This window comes from Eschrichtius robustus, chromosome 3, assembly GCF_028021215.1.
Source record: "Eschrichtius robustus isolate mEscRob2 chromosome 3, mEscRob2.pri, whole genome shotgun sequence".
Classification (NCBI taxonomy): Eukaryota; Metazoa; Chordata; class Mammalia; order Artiodactyla; family Eschrichtiidae; genus Eschrichtius; species Eschrichtius robustus.
In genome coordinates this window covers 40523658-40542081 of record NC_090826.1, presented here as the reverse complement: position 1 = coordinate 40542081, position 18424 = coordinate 40523658, and the positions used below count along the sequence as shown (strand labels likewise).

The 18424-nt window shown below is 48.0% G+C and overlaps 1 protein-coding gene across 1 annotated transcript in view; it reads left to right on the top strand.

Moving 5' to 3' along the window:
* AGBL4 (AGBL carboxypeptidase 4) overlaps positions 1 to 18424 on the top strand; it is a 1261847-nt gene that overhangs the window by 1134257 nt on the left and 109166 nt on the right. Inside the window, exon 7 of the mRNA XM_068537961.1 lies at positions 2995 to 3109. Within this exon, the coding sequence (XP_068394062.1) occupies positions 2995 to 3109 (115 nt within the window). The remainder of the gene's footprint in view (positions 1 to 2994; positions 3110 to 18424) is intronic.

Below are 18424 nucleotides of genomic sequence, written 5' to 3'. Positions count from 1 at the left end.
AGTAGAGTATACAAAAGCATAACCACTTGTAGAGGATGCACGCACATGACAGTGTACATGTGAACTAACTTATGTGATTGGACATTCGAACACACGTTCGAATCTTTGAAAGTTTGCAACTTGAAGGTTCGAATGTAGGGGACTTACTGTACTTTGTTAAGGTTGAATGAATTCCCGGGACCAGTCTACCAATGGGCATTTATTAGGCACCTGCTGTGTGCCTTGCGCTGAACCAAGTATACTGGGAGAAATAACAGTAATGAATGTTCAGTTGTGGTTTACCTGGCGAGGGTCATCGTGGCCAGGCGAGGTCGGCAGGGCAGTGAGGTCTGCCGCCCAGCTTTCATTTCAGATCCTCTGCCACTTTTCCTTCTTCTCCTCCAGCCTCTCTAGCCTCCAGCCCTGCTTTCTTCCACCTTCCTGATTACATCAGCTCAAAGGAAAGGACCTGCAAACTTGTTTACTGAAGGGGCAGAGACTGATCTTAAGGGGGTGGATTATGCCTCCCAGCAGGAGAGAGATTATTCTCCTCATTTAACAGATGAGGATTCTGCTACTTTGGGGGAGAGGAATGAAGTAGATGGAATCATAGGCTGTTGGTGTGGGTTGCATCCTTGGGAATCCCTGGATTCTTTCTTCTAAATTTATCAGTGAACCAAAACTAGAACCCCGGTTCTCTAACTGCTGGTTTGTCGGCTTCTCCAATTGAGTATCCTTGTCCCCAAATCCCATAGTCAGTCAACTTCACAGACAAGGACTCCTGGTTCTAAACTGTATTCTGTTTTTTTTACTACCCCACTGCCTTTCAACCTTTGATCTGAGTGAGTTTATGAGAGCACATCACAGTGTTCAGGTGCTGTGTCAGGCAGTCAAAATGCAAGGGTTCTAACCCTGTCCCACATCAGTCTTCCAGATTAAGTGTTGTTACCTCTATATCAAGATGAGGAAACTGGTCAGAGAAAGCTAACAACCAGTGGAGAGTCACAGGCAGGTCCCCAAGTCCACACGCTCTCTGCTTCCTCGGTCCATGCCGTGCTTTGGCCCATAGTGGGGGATGGCATCTCCTCTCCACTCTGACTTTCTCTGACATTTCTCCTCATATTCCTCTACACTTACCACCCCCTCCCACACCAAATACAAGTGGAAGATCGCCTCCCAGTTTCCTGATCGATAGGAAAGATTCCTGTTGAACATTTCCTGACCTCAAGCCAAGAAATGAGTCTAAAACCTCTGCTTTCCTTGCCCCATACTCACTCTGGGTGGCTGCAGCCTCCGGTCTGGCTTTGTTTCCTCTCATCCTTTTATTAGCTGCCTAATCGGCAGCCCAATTAATCTGCTCATCTGTGAAGGAGGATGGCTCACAATGAGCTCCTCCGCTTCCAGAAGCCATCCTCTGAGGCAGCACGGCCAGGCCCTGAGCACAGGCTGGCTCCTTGATGGAGCGCTGCCCCAGGAGCCAGGGTCAATTAGTGGACAGATTAAGCAATTACTAGCCCCTAACAAGGGTGCCTGGCATCATTACCCTGCCTGTTTACTGGCAAACTACAGCTTTCACATGAAGACCAACAAATAAATTAGGGCATCTGGTCGACTGCCGCTTCGGCGGCGAAGTAAATGATGTCCAACTGGCTCTCGGCTGCCGATGGATTCTCAACCCCGGCCTAATGAAAAGCCCAAGTTGTCCCTCACTGGTCATGGCAGCTCTGGAATGTGCCTCTGAGCGACTTATCATTCCAAGGGCTAAGTGCCTGCCACTGGGCATGTGGATTGTTCTTAGTTACCCCGCTGCTTCCTCCTGTCTGGCTGTCAAAACCTACTTATCTTTCAGGGCCCAGCTCAGAAGCTTTTCTCCTTGATGCCTTTCCTGCTCTCTCCAGCAGGAGAGGAGTTCTCCTTCTGTACTTTTGGGAGGGTTTTGTACTCTCCTATCACTTTCCAGCATTACAGGAATTTCATGGAATGGCAGAGCTCCATTTTGCCTATTTTTCTCGGGTCTCTGATGAATAAGTAGAAACGTGGAGAAAAGGAGGGACAAGGCAAGGACTCAGTTCTTGTTTTCTCACCCCCTCTCCTGTAGATATATGCAGGCCATCGCCAGGATATCAGCGACAGCAGTGACAGAGTCAGGTTTGCCCTTCAGGACAGTCCCTCTGGCTATAGTGATGAGGGCACACTCTGGAGGTGGTTGCTGGCACCTACGCCAGGTGCGGTTTTTCTCATCCAGGCCAAGTATGATGGTGGCGTAGAACAGAAGAGAGGCAGAGGGATGGAGATGAGGGGCAGATTTGCTAGCTTCAAGGAAGAGACTTGGAGACCACCTGAATGTGGGAGGAGAGTCCTGGAGAATTCAACTCTTCTAAATCTGGTGACCTGAAGGCGAGGTAGTTGTTGGTACCAGTGAGAAGCAGAGAGGGCAGCCAGCCCCAGAGCCTGGGAACAGAGGACCCTCAAAGTGGGGAAAGGAGCAGGCTTGGGGGCATTGACAAAACCTCTCTGTCCTCTTGTGACTTGTCCTTTGTGTTTCCTGGTGCACCCATCAGCCTCTTGAGGACTGAGACCCCTAAGGTCCCTGACTCCATCGTCATCCAATCTGATGTCAGCCTTTAGCTAGCAGCGCGCCCATTAGGGAGCAGCTCTAAATTTATTGTTTAGAGTTATCCTGCCTCTCCCCCATGTCTGTCTGTCAAGACCCAGGGGGCCCTCCAAGGCACAGCTCATATGCTGTCTTTTCCTGGAGGCCCACCCTGTACTCTTCAGCAGGACATGCTCTCCCCCAGCCCATGAGCTTCAATATTACATCTTGAACTGTCTCTTGGAAACAGAGATATTATTTGTAAAATTCACTGGGCAACACCTAATCCGTAGCCGTACATTCACAGTGGCTAACAACATAGGCCAAAATCACCTGCTGAGCTGCGTTTTCCCAGCTGAGGGAAATGTGCTCCTCCTCCTTGAAACACTTTGAGGTTAACCCAGGTGTTTCTCTTTCTCCAGGGATCATTGACTTCCTCATAAGCCAGCACCCTATTGCTCGTGCCCTACGGGAACACCTGGTCTTCAAGATTGCACCCATGCTCAACCCTGATGGCGTCTACCTGGGCAATTACAGGTGAGGGACGGGAGAGAATGCTTGGATGGTGGTGTGGAAGCCAGAAGAAAAAGGGGCTAGGTTTCTGAGGAAGAATTTTCAGACTACCCATGAGTTCATAAGAGGAAGTTTCACCCTGGCTCTTGAGAATGTGACTAATGGGCCTTGGCTGTTTCATTCACAGTCACCTGAGGTCACTTGCTGGAGTTTTCTGGGCAGCTTGCTGGACCAGGAATCAGGAGAATTAATATCAGTTTTGGCACCTACTTCCTGTGTAACCTTGGGGAATTCACTTTCCCTCTCTGATGCATTGCAGTTTCTCTTGCATAATTAAGACAATAATTACTTTCCTGGCAGGGCACTTGTGAGCATCAAAAGAAACGGTGGCAATGAACGTGCTTTGCAGAATATCATATGGTGGTGATAAAGGTTACTGTTTTGTTTCCGGGTTTCTTCTTGGAGATTATTAATGAAGGAGAGTGGCATCCCAGATCACGTGAACGGCATTTCTCTTTGGTGTGGGCATACCGGCTAGCCCCACACTCACTCAGGCACTCACATCTTGAACTCTTTCTCCTGGCTTAGCACCATAATTTACAGCCGAAAATTCCACTACCAGGGGAAACATCTGCTGAGAGAACATTGAATCCTCTGAGAGTGTTATTACCCTTATTTCACGGTTGAGGCAACAGACTGGCCCAAAGTCATACAACCAGTAAATCATTGACTGTCTAACTTCACTGCCTAAATTATACAGCTTGAGAGCTGATTAGTCCCACAACTCTCAAGGTAACATTCAAACTCCCCAGCTGTGATGCAAAGCTCTGTGTGACCTGGTGCCTCACCTCCCACCCTCTGGTCTTAGAACTGTTGCTCCGGTCACTCTAAGGAAGGCCTGGTTCCTTACACAGGTCCTGTTGGTAGCTGATACCTTAGCTTCATAAAGGCCCTCTGTCCAGAGCCTCCTGGTCCCTTCCTCATCTCACTAACCCTTCCTCACAACTCAGCTCATGCCTCTTCTAGAAAACATTCTGCAAACCCCCAAACAGAATTGGTCATTCCCTTCTCTGAGCTCCCACAGGCCTGGCTACTGAACATGTCTTATTCTATTGCATGGACCCCACTGGTCCTAAAGCCACCAGAGGGAAAGCACTGAGCCTTAATGGTCCTCGTGTCCCCAGTGCCTATCAGCAGGGATCAGCACATAGTAGATGCTCAAAAAGAATTTGGTGGATATGAGAGAAGGAAAGGGATGACTTTATTGATGAAGGCACTAAGGCTCAGAGATGAGATGGGACCTGCCCAAGTTCAGTGGCAGAGCTCAGACCAGAACCCACATTGCCTGACATCCCATCAGGTCCATTTTAAACAGAGCTGGTTTAAGGCTTTCCCAGAGTGTGACAGTTGGGTCCACAGGGGCTCCCTAGTACCCCTGGGTATGAGTTAGAGAGAACCCATGGGATGCATGATGCCTTAATTAAAGACAGTTTTGCTTCCTCTCTTAATTGGCTCAAGCGATGGCTCATTAGCACGGGCAGGTTTTATGGCTGCTGCAGGCCTGGGAGCAGTGCCTTTCCACCTTCCCTGGACAGAATACACTGTTAGTGATAATGTTGGTGGAAGGACCATTTGATTGATGTTAACATTTCTGTTTAATTACACGAGCGGCCGTGGTCAGAGAGAGAGGTCAGTACTGTTCACTACACACACTTATTTATGTCATCATCCGCTGTCCGGGGATGACCAGTTGGAAAGAGGTGTGTGACCTTGGCCAAAATGCCTCCTCTCTCTGGGCTTCAGATGGCCAGTGGGGTGGTGCTGGGTAGCTGGCTGCTTCCTACATGTCCTCAAGCTGTCCAAATTTTGTGATTTGGGAAGTTCAGGATAAAAGAGCTCCTCTCCTCAGAAACGGTTCTGTACCAAAGTTTAAAAGCCCCGTGTTCTCCTAGTGAGAATGTGTGATTCTCATTCTGAGAGTTGAAGAAAATCTCTAACCACAGGCATTAGTCCTGTTGCTAAAATAGCTGAGTAGCAACAAAGAGCCTATCATGAGAATTCACCATTCAAGATTGGGAGAATGTGAAAAATAGTAATCAAGACTCCAGATGGAGAACTTCAAGGTGCCTTAGAGGTCCTGTAGGCCAGCCCCTGCACGGTGCCCCGTGGTTTGCCCGGACTTGTCCAGGCATTATGGGGGAAAAAAGATTTGGAGTTCAAGTGAATTTGGGAAACACAGAGTTAAGCAAAGTTCAACAAGTTCTTTCACAGTAAGACTTTTCAGTTTTGAATATGCTAATAAACGGGAATCCCAAGAGGGGAATATAGTGTCCAGTGTTCCCCAAAGGAACCCTTTTCCTGAACAGCTCGCTCCCCCGCCACCCCCTCACCTGCTCCACCGCTGCCCCGTCCCCAGAGGCGGCAGGGTTTCTGAAACACAGTCTGGGAAAGGCCACTACGAGAATTCCGCTTGCCACCCAGCAACATGTGTCAGGCGTTCACACACTTATTTGATCCTCGTAGCGACTCTGTGGAGGAGCGTCTCTGAAGCTTTCTCTGCTTGCAAATAATAAAAACCTACTCCAATTAGCGTGAGTACAGGAGGAAAAGCAGGAGGGAGTCGGGGGGGAGGAGCAAAGGACAGAAGGCGGCAGGTGGGAAGGAAGGTTGCTTCTCAGAACCTCAGGGCAGCACACAGAGCCCCACTCACAGAACGCCTCGCAGCACTGGGGTCAGCCCCACCTCCCTCACGTGCTCCCTGACCTTCACTCTCTACACCTCCCCGCAGGATGTGCAGTCTCGCAAGCCTCAGTGACGTTGAATCACCTGCCTTAAGTCATGTGGCCTGTGAGGAGTGGGCAGGGGTGCAGGCGTGCCCCAGCCAAGCTGTGCTCCTGGGCTGTCCTGTACCCCCTGCTGGCACCACACACACCAGACCCAGCGAAGAGCAGCAGACAGGCCTGTCCTCCAGGCGCCTCTTCTCCCCCGACCCCGCTTCCTCTTCCTCCTCCTCCTCCTCCTCCTCCTCCTCCTCCCTCTTCCTCCACATTAAAGAACCGTGTAATCTAGTCTAGGAAGGAGAGTAACACTTCCCAGATTTGATCACGCGAAACTTTTATTTAATAATACAAGTACCTATTCCATGGTACTTATAGTAGAATAGACAAGGTGCACTCTAGCATTTAATGGCCGATGATGGCAGCTGTCCCATGAGAGAGAATGCGTTTTATGTAAGAGGGCAGCAGTGTTTACTTACTAGACTACTGTATGCGCTCCCAGACTCTGGCTTATGGGAGGAGTAGAGAGGGCCAAATTTACAGCAACCACAGTGCACTCTCCAGCAGCCCTCTAGGACAGTTAGATGGTGTAACAGTAGAAACAATGATACTACGGCATCTAACAAAAACACAGAACAAGTATACCCTCTGTCTCACTTACTACACTCCAGCAACACTGGCCATTTTTTTCAGTTCAGGTCTGAGGTTCAATGCCACTTCACAGAAAGGCCTGCCTAGATTCTCCAAAATAAATTAGGGCTCCCATTACACTCTTTCAGAGCACTCTGTAGTGTCCTTTCAGAGCCCTGGCCCCAATTTGTAATCACGTGATTATCTATTTGATGACTGTCTCCACCTCTAGACTCTAAACTCCGTGAAGGCAGGACTTCATCCCCAAAGCCTGGCATGGTGCCCAGCATAGAAGCGGCCTTTGATATATATTATCTGAATGAATACATACACACCACAGCAGTGTTTTGCAACTGTGCCACGGCACGGAGCTACGGTCCCCAGGCAAACAAGTCATCACCACATGCCTTCAGCTCCCAGCCCTTCACTTTCAGCAACTCGGCCTCCTAACCCCAGTTGTTTTGATCTTACGCTGTTGCGACATAAATACTATGACGAGCTGCTGTAGTGATTTAGTGAACGCTGGGTTCAGAGGCACACTTTGTTATTGTACATTACATCTAAAAGCCACCTTTTATCATTACCGCGACTCTCTGAGAAAGGAAAGTCAGTTTTTATTATACCCATTTGAGCAAAGGGGAAACCAAGTCTGCAGAAGTGAAGAGCCCGTTCAAGGTCCTATGGTGTGTCCAGGACTCTCCACACTCCCGGACACTGCCTGTGACTTACAAGCTGGAGGTGGGAGCAGAGAACTAGCAGTCCAACTTCCCCCACTCTCGTGAGTCTTCTAGTCTTGGGGCAAGACACTTCTCTCCCCTGGCCTCAGTTTCCCCCTGCCCTCTTGGAAGAGGAAAATGAAGTGAAAGGCACTCTTCGTCATTTAGTAGAAGCACTAGGGAGAGGCTCTGTCAAGAATGGTACAGCTATAGCATGGATGAACCTTGGGGACATTATGCTAAGTGTAATAAGCCAGACACAAAAAGACAGATTTTTTTATGATTCCACTAATATGAAGTACTTAGAGTAGTCAAAATCATAGAGACACAAAGTAGAATGGTGATTTCCAGGGGCTGGGGTGAGGAGCGGGGAAGAGAGTTATTGTTTAATGGGTATAGAGTTTCAGTTTTACGAGATGAAAAGAGTTTTGGAGATGGTTGCACAACATTATGAATACTTAATACCACTGAATTGTACACTTAAAAATGATTAAAATGGTAAATTTTATGTTATGTGTATTTTATCACAATAAAAAAATAATGATATGACTTATCAATGCAATTTGAGCATGTTTGGAGAGTTCTAGGGGCATCTCGGGCCTAGGAGCTTTGAGGGATGAACGCTGTAACTTCAGGTATCACAGAGCCAAGAGCTACAAGGCAGTCGCTGGAAGGCCTTTGGGGTCGGGGGTGATGGGCTGAGTCAGTCTATGATGGCTGGCAATTCTCACTGTCCTGCAGTAGGTGTGACTGTCCCACACAGTGCAACTCTTGCTCTCTCTCTCTGCCACGTCCTCCTCCCCATCACCTCCTTTACAGAGAAGACAACCTCCATCCCCACCTGTACCCCACTGAGCCTGTGTGATGTGCAAGTTGCCTTGCATTTGAAAAACAGACTCTCCATTTCCATATGACAATATGAAACTCTGCATTGGGTTTGCATTTCTTAATTAGGTGCTTGTCATGTGTATTCCATAGAGCCACGTATAAGTAAATAGTCATAGACCTTTGAATAAATGTATTGGTTTTATTTATGTTTCTGGGCATAAAAATCTATAATTACCAGGTACAGCCTCCATATAACTGGTATTTAATGACAATTACTTTTTGTTACCATAGAAATGAGTCCAAAGTAGTTACCCATAATTTCTCATTTCCCAAACCTCACACGTGCTGAATTGCAATATTACCATAGTAATTGCCTATCAGTCATCATAAAATACGCAGTTACCCAAAGGATAGCAGGATGCTGTGAAATTTCTCATTTTGGGGAGGCCTCAGTGTTTCTTGGGAGTGTGGAGGTGGGGGAGAGGAGCAGACCTCCGTGGGTGGTGCAGAAATGATTCAGCTTTATCGCATGACACTGCAGACCCTGTGGTGGAAACGGACGCTGCTACGACCCGCAGACTTGCAACGCATTATGTCTCTCGGCCCTGGTGAGCCTCACATAGCAAAGAATGCTCCAGCGCAGTAAATCCAATTTAACTAAGGTTTGTCAGGGGCCTGCTGAGTGCCGGTCCCTGTGCTACGCCTTAGGGAAGCAGATGGAAATCAGAGGCGGTCCTTGGCAGTAAGAAGCCCAGTGTTTGTACTAGAGGCGTGAGTGTGAGGCTGTGGAGGCCTAGACATAATCAGAGCTAATGTCTAAGTGCCTACTGACCACACATTATATACATCATCTCCTCTGACCCTCACAACAGCCCTGAGGTGGAGGTAGTATTATGGCCCCTTTTTAATCAGAAAAGCGAATTGAGGCCCAGGAACACCAAGGAACTTGCCCCACGTCCCCCAGCAGGAAGGTTTAGGAATCCAGGCAGGCCGACCCTGGCCTGCTACAGATTCATCCCCCTGCTACACTGTATCCTGAGAGCAGGGAGTGCTTCCTTCTGACTGGGGGTGACGAGGGAGGGTTTTTGAAGGGTGGATGGTATATAGGAGTTCACCAGACGTAAAAGGAGATAAGGAGAGATTTGCACAGCAAACATCATTAAGTATGGCAGAGGGTGAAACATCAGGGGAAGTATTTCCAACACGCACACATACATGCACACACACAGACACACACACAGATACACACAGATATACACACCACACGAGACACATACACATACACACACTCACCCACAGACATTGGAACTGACCAACCTTGCCCACCTCAACATCCAAAGGGGGAAACATTTTTAACTGTCCAAAATAGAACAGAACGTAAAATTAGCTATGTAAAATGTAAAATACATGTCAGTATTCTATTTGTTCTTTGACAGCATAAAACTATGCATTTTTCATCAACTAGAAATGGAAACAGAGATCCACTGCAAGTTGCCTCACCAAGCGATATCTGCCAGCCCCTCCTCACTGTGCCTCCTTCCCCCCCAGGCCTCATGTCCCCCCTTGCTGCCTCTCCATAGCCTCATCAGCCTTGGAGTGGGATGGGAGCTCAAAGACATCTTGTCCAGCGCCCTACCCAGGGCAGGGAAACCTTAAGAAGTGCTGCACTGATGCCAGCTCTGACTGTTAGGGGGTGTTTATGTCCAGGCTAAACCTGATAGTCCATCACTTCTGCTTTCTGCCCCTGAAGGATTAGTCAGGTTCAGTCCATCTTTTACATAGTAGCCCTTCAGCTGTTTGAGGATTGTGTGTCCCCACTCCTCACTCACTCGAACCCCTGCCAGCTCCTGTTCTCCATGCTGAACATCCCCAAAGCCTTACAAATTTTCATATGTAATCTGAAATCCATCCCTCTCCCCATCCTTACCGCTGTGCCCTGAGCATACTCCAGATGTTTGTCATGGTCTGTATTTGAGGCATGGGGTCCAGGATGGAACAGTTATAATGATGAGAATGATGATGGTGATGATGATGGTGATGGTGAATAGTCAATATCTATTGAACCTCCTGGGCCTGACCCTATTCTGGGTATTTTGCATGTATTGTTTAATTCTTAGAACAACTCTCATTATTCTCATTTTACAGATGAGGAGACTGAGGCATAGGTAGATTAGGTAACTCCCTTAAGTTCATAGAGCTAGCTAGTGGCATAGGAGAAGGAAGGGACCATCACAAGCCTAATTCTGGGGATGTACTTCTCCTGGTACAGGCTACATGCCCATCGCTATCTGACACTGAGCTCTCGTCAACCTAAATCTTTCCACTTGCATTCCTGCTAAGTCACAACCCTCACCGCCCCCCCCCCCCACCCCACCTTCTCTGAGAACCTTACAAGGAGGCATGGACTGGGCAGAAATCATGCTGCCTCTTTGAACAAAGAGGAAACCAAGCCACAGAGAGGCTAAGTCACTTGCTCAAGGTCACACAGGGAGTGAGCCACATAGTTATTTAAGATGAAACGCAAGTGACGCAGGGGCCAGACAAAGCCTTACCTCCCAGAGACTCTCTCCCGCTTTATGTAACCTGCATGATGTTTCTACAGAGGCTGAAAGGACACTGGGGCAGGCAGCGTAATCAGGTGTCTAACCCACGAGTGCACACCGCTAAAACCAATTATTCAAATGAGCTTCCCAGCCGGGTTCCTCAGAAAAGGCCAGATGGCTAGATGTCTACGGAGGCAGCTCCCCATCTCTGTCCCTGCAAGCAGCTGAATAGCCTTTCAAAGTTAGAGTTGATAGTGAGTTGACTTTAATCATTGATTCTACAGTGAAGACAGGCCTCCGAGGAGACAGTAAGCCAGAATTAGTGGCTGGGGAGTCCGGAGGAGCAAAACAATATGATAGAATCAAAAACTTTATCGTTCCTGGTCTTAGCTCCTAAACTGCTGCTGGAATAGTGTCAGTTCTCTATGTGCGATCCTTCCGGGGCCCCCCCATTGACCATCAGAAGGAGCCTATACTCTGTAGCCTGGTCTTCAAGGCGGACACAGCGTCCAGGAAGCGCCTCCTCAGCTTCGCCTCCCACTGTCCCCCTTGCCCTGTGCGCAAACGCTCACCCGGCGCACACTTCGTCCTGACCATCACCAGGGATCTGAGGGGGGCCTGGCCACGTGCTTGCCCTCCAGGAGGAGGTGCTGGTGAGATGGCTCCTGAGAGGAGAGTGGGAGTTAGTTGGGTGGAGAGATGAGCAACACATTCTCTACCAAAGGAATAATAATGTTAAATAACAGCAGTGATGGTAATAATGCAAACATTAATGCAATTATACAAGCTCTCGGACCCTATTCTAATAGTGTTTAATGTAATATTCCCCCTGGACATGTGGGGGTGAGAACTCGTCATGCTCCTGTTCCCACTCTCAGCCCACTTCCACCAGTGTAGGAGGAGACACAGGGGTCAGAGAGATAGAGGTCAGAATATTAGCTTTATTATTGAAAAAAGCAGAATTTGGAAGGCATGGCTTATATCTGTGACCAAAATTGACCTCCTTATACGTCACCCCAAAATTCAACTTCCCCACCAGCCATAAGCTGAGCGGGAAGGAAGCTGCCTCCCAGAAGCCACACCAAGTGGAGGAGAGGAGGACAGAACGGACCCTCCCTGCAGGGTCACAGATCTGAACAAGCTGTGCCGGGAGGGCCAGGCCCAACAGTCTCTGCTCCTTGTATCAGGTTGACCCGTCAGATAAGTTCCATCCCCTCCCTTGGGAAGAGGATGCGAGGGGATGGAGACGAAGAGCCATTCTCCTGATTCCTGGGGACGAAAAGTCCCCATTGGGATTGAAAGCAAAGGGGGGTTTCTCCCAACAACCCCATGAAACTATGAAGTAAGTTCTTATATTATCCTCATTTCACAGACAAGGAAATTGAAGCACATAGAGCAGTGAACTCACTTGCCCAAGGTCCCATGTGAGGGAGATCCAGGAGCCAAAACCAGAGAGCTGACTCGAAGCCGAAGTGCTCAGCTTCTGAGACCTGCTGCCTGAACCCCGAGTGAACAGGAGCCCTGAGGACTACCGGGTGGTCTGGAGTGGCTAGTGCACACGGTCAGGGCTGCAGCCTATGATGTAGGTTCACACACTGCACAAAGGCTAAGAGGGCAGATGGAGGCTGACAAGCCTTGCCACTTGGAGATGTTGCACTAGCCCGCAGAAGGGTGTGCCTTTTTGTAACTAGCTCATAGGACGTAAAATATGCAAGCCTTGCATGGTGTACAGGTTGGGGGACATGATGCAAGAAGCTTAAGGAATAAGTTGGGACTAGTTTGTGGAGGACCCTGAATGTCACGCCAAGATGAAACCCTAAGACCAGCTAACACGTGTATAGCGCTTATGTCAAACAAGACGGTGTCCCCAGCATTTACACGGCTGATCTCATTTAATCCTTTAAACAACCCTCTGAGGTAGGCAGAATCCACATTTTGCAGATCAGGGCTGAGGCACAGAGAGGTTAGGCCACCAGCTAATCCATGGGCCCTCCAGGGTCTTACCCAGGCAGCGTGGCTCTGCAGTCCACACTCACAACCTAAGCCACTTCTCAGGCTCAGACCGGGTGGGCAAGGGTCTCGCCAGCTCCCAGATCTGTGAAGACCTAAAGGACTTTTCTTTCCCTTATGCTTCCTCTGCCTCTTTTCATTAAAGGAATGGAAATAGCCTTCCTAGCCCCAAGGGCCAGTACTGTACACTCCTTTAGAAAACGTGCCCCCTTGGGCCTTTAAAATGGTTCTTTTGACACTTTGTAAGTGTTCTTACAGAGATAAAAATAATCCAGTAGTTCTGGAACGGACTTTCAACTCTACCCTTACATAGCTGTGTGACCTTGGCCTCAGTTTCCCCATCTTTGAAATGGGGAGATTGGGTTTTATGAACTCTTGGGTCCTTCTAGTTGGTGACTGGCTCTCAGAATTGCTTTAAGCCTCAGTGTGGAAATCCCCCCAAGCCCGGGTGTTTGTTGCTGACCAGCAGGAGCCGGAAAGGAGGGGGCTGAATCCCGGAGCACACAGTCTCCACGGGAAGGGAGAGGGCGCTCCAATGACGGTTCTCCTTGTCCACCAGGAATAAGCTCCAGGAAAAAGGGCCCCAGGGAGTCTAATGTTAGAGATGACCCCTTCCCCAGGTGTGGTCTCATCACCCCCTTCCCCAATCCTACCACCTTGCCAGAAGGACCACCACTACAGGGTCAAGACCATGCTGATCCCTGGAGGTCGGAACCCTGAGTGCTCATCCTGGCTCTGCTATGAACCTTGGGCAGGTCCAGGGCCGCCTCCCATGGACATGCAATTTGTGCACTGCACAAAGGCTCCTGGTCAGGGGCTCAAGATGGGCTGCAACTCTGCTCCCGACCCCACGTCTGGCTAGAACAAGTGACATCATTTTGTACTTCACCCACCCAGAAGGGGCACCTGTTTTTAAATTGTCAGCCTGGAGTGGGGGGGAGGGCACCTTTTGTCAATTTGCGTGAAGGTACCTTTTGTGCTAGGTCCTATTTGAGAGCCAGTTTCCCCATTTAAAAATTAAGGATGTTGGGACTTCCCTGGTGGTGCAGTGGTTAAGAATCTGCCTGCCAATGCAGGGGACACGGGTTCAAGCCCTGGTCCTGGAAGATCCCACATGCCACGGAACAACTAAGCCCATGCACCACAACTACTGAGCCTGTGTTCTAGAGCCTGCGAGCCACAACTACTGAAGCCCACCTGCCTAAAGCCCGTGCTCCGCAACAGGAGAAGCCACCGCAATGAGAAGCCTGCACACCGCAAAGAAGAGTAACCCCCACTCGCCACAACTAGAAAAAGCCCACGCGCAACAACGAAGACCCAACGCAGCCAAAAATAAATAAATAAATAAATTTATTTAAAAAATTAAGGGTGTTGCATCCACCCCTCACCTCACATGAGTCCCTCTATCAGGCCCTGAGCTGACTCCCAGGGCTGCTAAGAGAGAATAGAGTGATGGTTAAGAACATAGGCTTTAGAGCTGAGCACACCAGGTTCAAGTCCTGCCTCTGTCCCTTGTCCTTGCTGAGCTAGGGGCAGATTGCTTAACCTTTCTGTTTATTTCCATTTCTTCAGTTTAACTGCAAGTTGGCTGTGTACCTGACACTGGGCTAACACTGAAGACTCGATGGCAAATGAAATTGATTTAGTCTCTGCCCTCCCAGTGCTTTTAGGTCTTTGAGCAAAACATGAATTTGTCCAAGGTCATAAAACTACTCAGTGGTCGATCTGGGACTCAAACCCAAATCCTTCTGAATTGGAGCCTATGTAATTATCCATCCTCCTCCTCTGCCTCCGCAGCCTGGGTCACATCCTTGTTGTGGTCATCTAAGAAGGAATGTGAGGGGAATGCTTTAAATATCTCGGTGGTGGTGATGGAGAGGTGATTGTTATAATTATCCCTTGTGTGTGTGTTTGAGACAAAGGACACTGCCCGCTCCCCTCTGTCTCCACCACAGCAGAGCCCAGCCCACCTGCTAAGCATTTTGCAGGAGCTGTTGATGACAGCTTGTCTGGCATCCTGACACTGGCCAATCAATAGAGCTGGAAGGTGCCTCAGGCCAAGGGCAACTGAATCCCAACCTCTTAGTGGCATTAAATAAAGCAATATTTATTTTGCTTTTGGTGCAAATATACTTAATCCAATGCAGCTCATTGGTAATGCTGAAAAACTGCTGCGTTTGAGGGACAATTGCATGCGCACCCCATACATCTCTGCTTGTCAACGCCACCCTTCCAGGAGCACACAGCCCTACCGTGCTGAGGACAAGACTGACCTGGAGGCACCAAACTGCCTTTTTCTCTACCCTTTAGAGGATATGAAAAGGAAATCATAAGGAGGGGAATTAAAATCATTGCTCTCATTCCAGCTGCCATTATTGCAACAGGGATGAGGCACGATGCCCTTCACAAGATGGAGCTATTTATTTGCCATTTAAATAATGTTCTCTGGAACCATGTATCTCTGCCATTGGGCCGAAGAGAAGGAGAGCAGTACAGGATGAGCAGACAGAGGAGTAGCCTAGCAACTCTTTCACAGATCACATAGCCTCCTTGATGGCTGGGGGGACCTCAAAGGGTCACTGGGTTCAGTAAGACCTAGGTTTGAATCCCAGCTCTATATTCTAGTAGTTGTCAAGTGACCTTCTCAAAGTCATATCTCTCCTGGATTTTATTTGCTCATTTATGAAATGGGGATAAACACTACTTACCTCACTTGGCTATTGTGAGAGTGTCTAGCATGTAACAAGTGCTTAAATACTTTTCAAAATATGTCTTCAAGTAATTATCTAAACCTTGTTTACAAACCTTCAGGGTATTTGTTCATGCATTTGTGTATCTATTCAATAATCTATATATTCAATAGATATATTGAACCTTCTCAGCACCTCAGTCTATAGTAGGGAAGTTGGAGTGGAGGTAGGCAAGATGACACAGACATATTCCCTGGCCTCATTGGGCTCACAGTTTGGAAGAAGAAAGAAGAGATACTCAAGAGTATCTCCAACTCAAGAGGAAGAAGTTATATATAAACTTGACTTTCATAAATCTGGATTTTCTAGAATGGCCCTAATGTCAAATATTCGATATTCTTGGTGCCATAGATAGCCCCACTCATGTCAGAACATGGGTCCTGATTTTGAGCTCATGCAGAAATTGTACCTTGAAAATAAATAGCAGAATAGTAGAGGACCAAGGAGACACAGGCCCAGAGCAGAGACCCCAGATTTCATACTAAGTGACCCTAAAGTGGCAACCATAGGGGTGAGAGCCGGACATCTGGAGGTCATCTTGTCCATTCCCCTATCTTTAGGCAGCTGAAACCACTGAAGAGTAAGAACCTGCACCAGCACTGCCTTCCCAGTGCCTATAGCCCAGGGAAGGACACAAGCATAAAACACAAGCATAACACTGTTAGAAATGCATAGAATTTCCAAGCTTTCTACTTCCCTCACTTCGCACATACCATGAACTCTGCCTGGAATGCTCTCTCATGTCTTGACTTTGGCAAACTCCCATCTTCTCTTCAAAGCTCTGAGCAATGTGAGAACTCCTAGAGGCAAGGACTGGGTCTGATGCAAATCTCAAATGTTGGAAAATGCATGCAATTAATGTTAAGATATTGGTAACCCTTAACTATTTGGCATTTCTTTTAAAAACTGTATCAATCCTTTTTCTAGAATATTTTGTTCTCCTTGTATTTCAACTTCACTTTATTCAAAATGTGTGCTTCCTCCAAGTCCCTAACTTTGGAGGTAAAGCCCAATTATTGATGCTTTGAATCACTTAATGAGAGAGCGGGAAGAGTCCTCCATGAGTGAAGTATAACACCCTTGTTTTACAGAGAAGAGCATGGAGCCCAGGGGAGGGAGGTGACTTTCCCAAGATGATATAGATATTAGAGGTGAGGCCTGTCCCCCAGGCCCTAGCCAGGGCTTTACTTTACTAAGACGTTTTCTTCAATAAATAGCAGTCTTTCTACTGATAGACTGGTTGCCAATAAAGCAGTCTTTAAAAATCATCTCAAAAAAACCCAGCACAGGTACTACTGATTTCAGAGTTCCTCAAATGCTTTAGCTTCTAAAGAGCTCCAGGATTCCTGGGGATTGAGTTGCCTTTGAATCACCAGCCATACTCTGCTTTCATCTGTAGGCTGGATCAAGGAGTGGATCTTTCAGGATCTCTCACCAATAACACTTTTCCTTCAGTTTCAAATCTCACTTTTTTGAATCAAAGAGGCTTCCTGGAAGCAGTATGGCCAGGTGTGAAGACCATGGAGCCCAGGACCAGGACACCTGGATTCCAGTCTGGGCCCTGTGGAGTACAGGTTAGGCGACCTTGGAGGAATGGCTTACCTCACCTTCTCTGGCCCTCAATGCTCCCACTTGAAAAACGGAATCCACCTGTGTGGCTGGATGGTTGTGAGAACTGTATCATATGAGATAGGAAAATGCTTGGGAAAGAATGAAATGTTCATTCAACAACTAAGTCTTTATTGTCTACTGTAGTCCAGGCTCTTTGTCAGGCACAGGAGTACAAACACAAATAAGACGTCATCCTTGCGCTTGAGGAATTCATGGTCCAGTGGGGAAGACAGACTCAATAATTACTATATCTTGTGCTGTAGCCACTCCGATGTGGGAGCAGTGGATGCCATGGGAGCAGAGGAGAAGCACCCATCCCACATTTGCGGAGAGTAAGTCAGCAAGCCTTCCTGGAGTAGATGATATTTAGGTTTAGACAATTTCAACGATACCACAGTCACCACCACTGCCACTGTCATCACTGGCTACCATTTATTCAATATTCATTCTGTCTGAGGATTCTGCTGGGCCATTTGCAGACACTAGTTCATGTATGCAATCCAGAAGGTCGAGGTTGTTATCCTCATTTTACATATGATAAAACAGAAACCCAGAGGGGTTTTAAAAAAAGAAATTTTGAAAAGGTCACACAGCTGGTAAGGAGTACAGCCAAAACTGAAGCCTAACTGACTCCCAAAGCTTCTGGTCTTCCCAACGTAACCTCATTGTTCTGTGTGACTCCGTGGGGCAAGACTGAGACTGATGGGTGAAGTCACCGGAAGACAAATTTCAGCTAAAGAGAAGGAAGACTTTCTTAACAGAGCTGTCCAAGAATGGGATAAGCTGCTTGGGGAGGCGGTGGGTACCAGGTCCTGGAGGTGTCATGGAACAGGCTGGTGACTTGGCCAAGACTTTGTTGAGGACATTCTTGTTTGGAAGAGGGAGAGGTAGGTAAGCTAACCATCTCAAAGGATACAGTTTATGATTAAGTCCTGTCATCAACGACAATGTTCCCTTCCAAATTTTTAGATGCTCAGTGCGGGCTGGAAGAGCTCTCTGGGAACAGCACCCAGACCAATGGTCTTGTCTCCTTGGTAAACAGCCATTGGGAAGTGGGCAATATAGGGACCTGCTGGCATTTTCCATAAATTAGCCCACAGAGCCATATGGTTAGGGATGCTCTCAGTTAAAGAAACAGGAACTGACTCCGCCACTTAAACAAAAATGGAATTTATAGGAAGGGGCTTACAGAATGAAGCAGAAGCTGGAAGACCAGACTTGGAAAACAACTAATTAACAGAGTAGCTCTGGAGGGCAGAAAAATTGGCTGTTGGCAGGAATAATCTATCTCTCTTCCACGGTAGCACTGCTGTATGACCCAACTCCCAGCGTGGCATCACCTAGTCCAAGTTTAAGTGCTGGACAGAAGGAGCTGTTGCCTGAGTCTGGGTTTCCTGCCGCTGCCCTGGATGCCAGGTCATTGGGCCCATCTCTCTTCTGGGGTTAGAGAAAAGGCACCGTCACAGTGTCATCA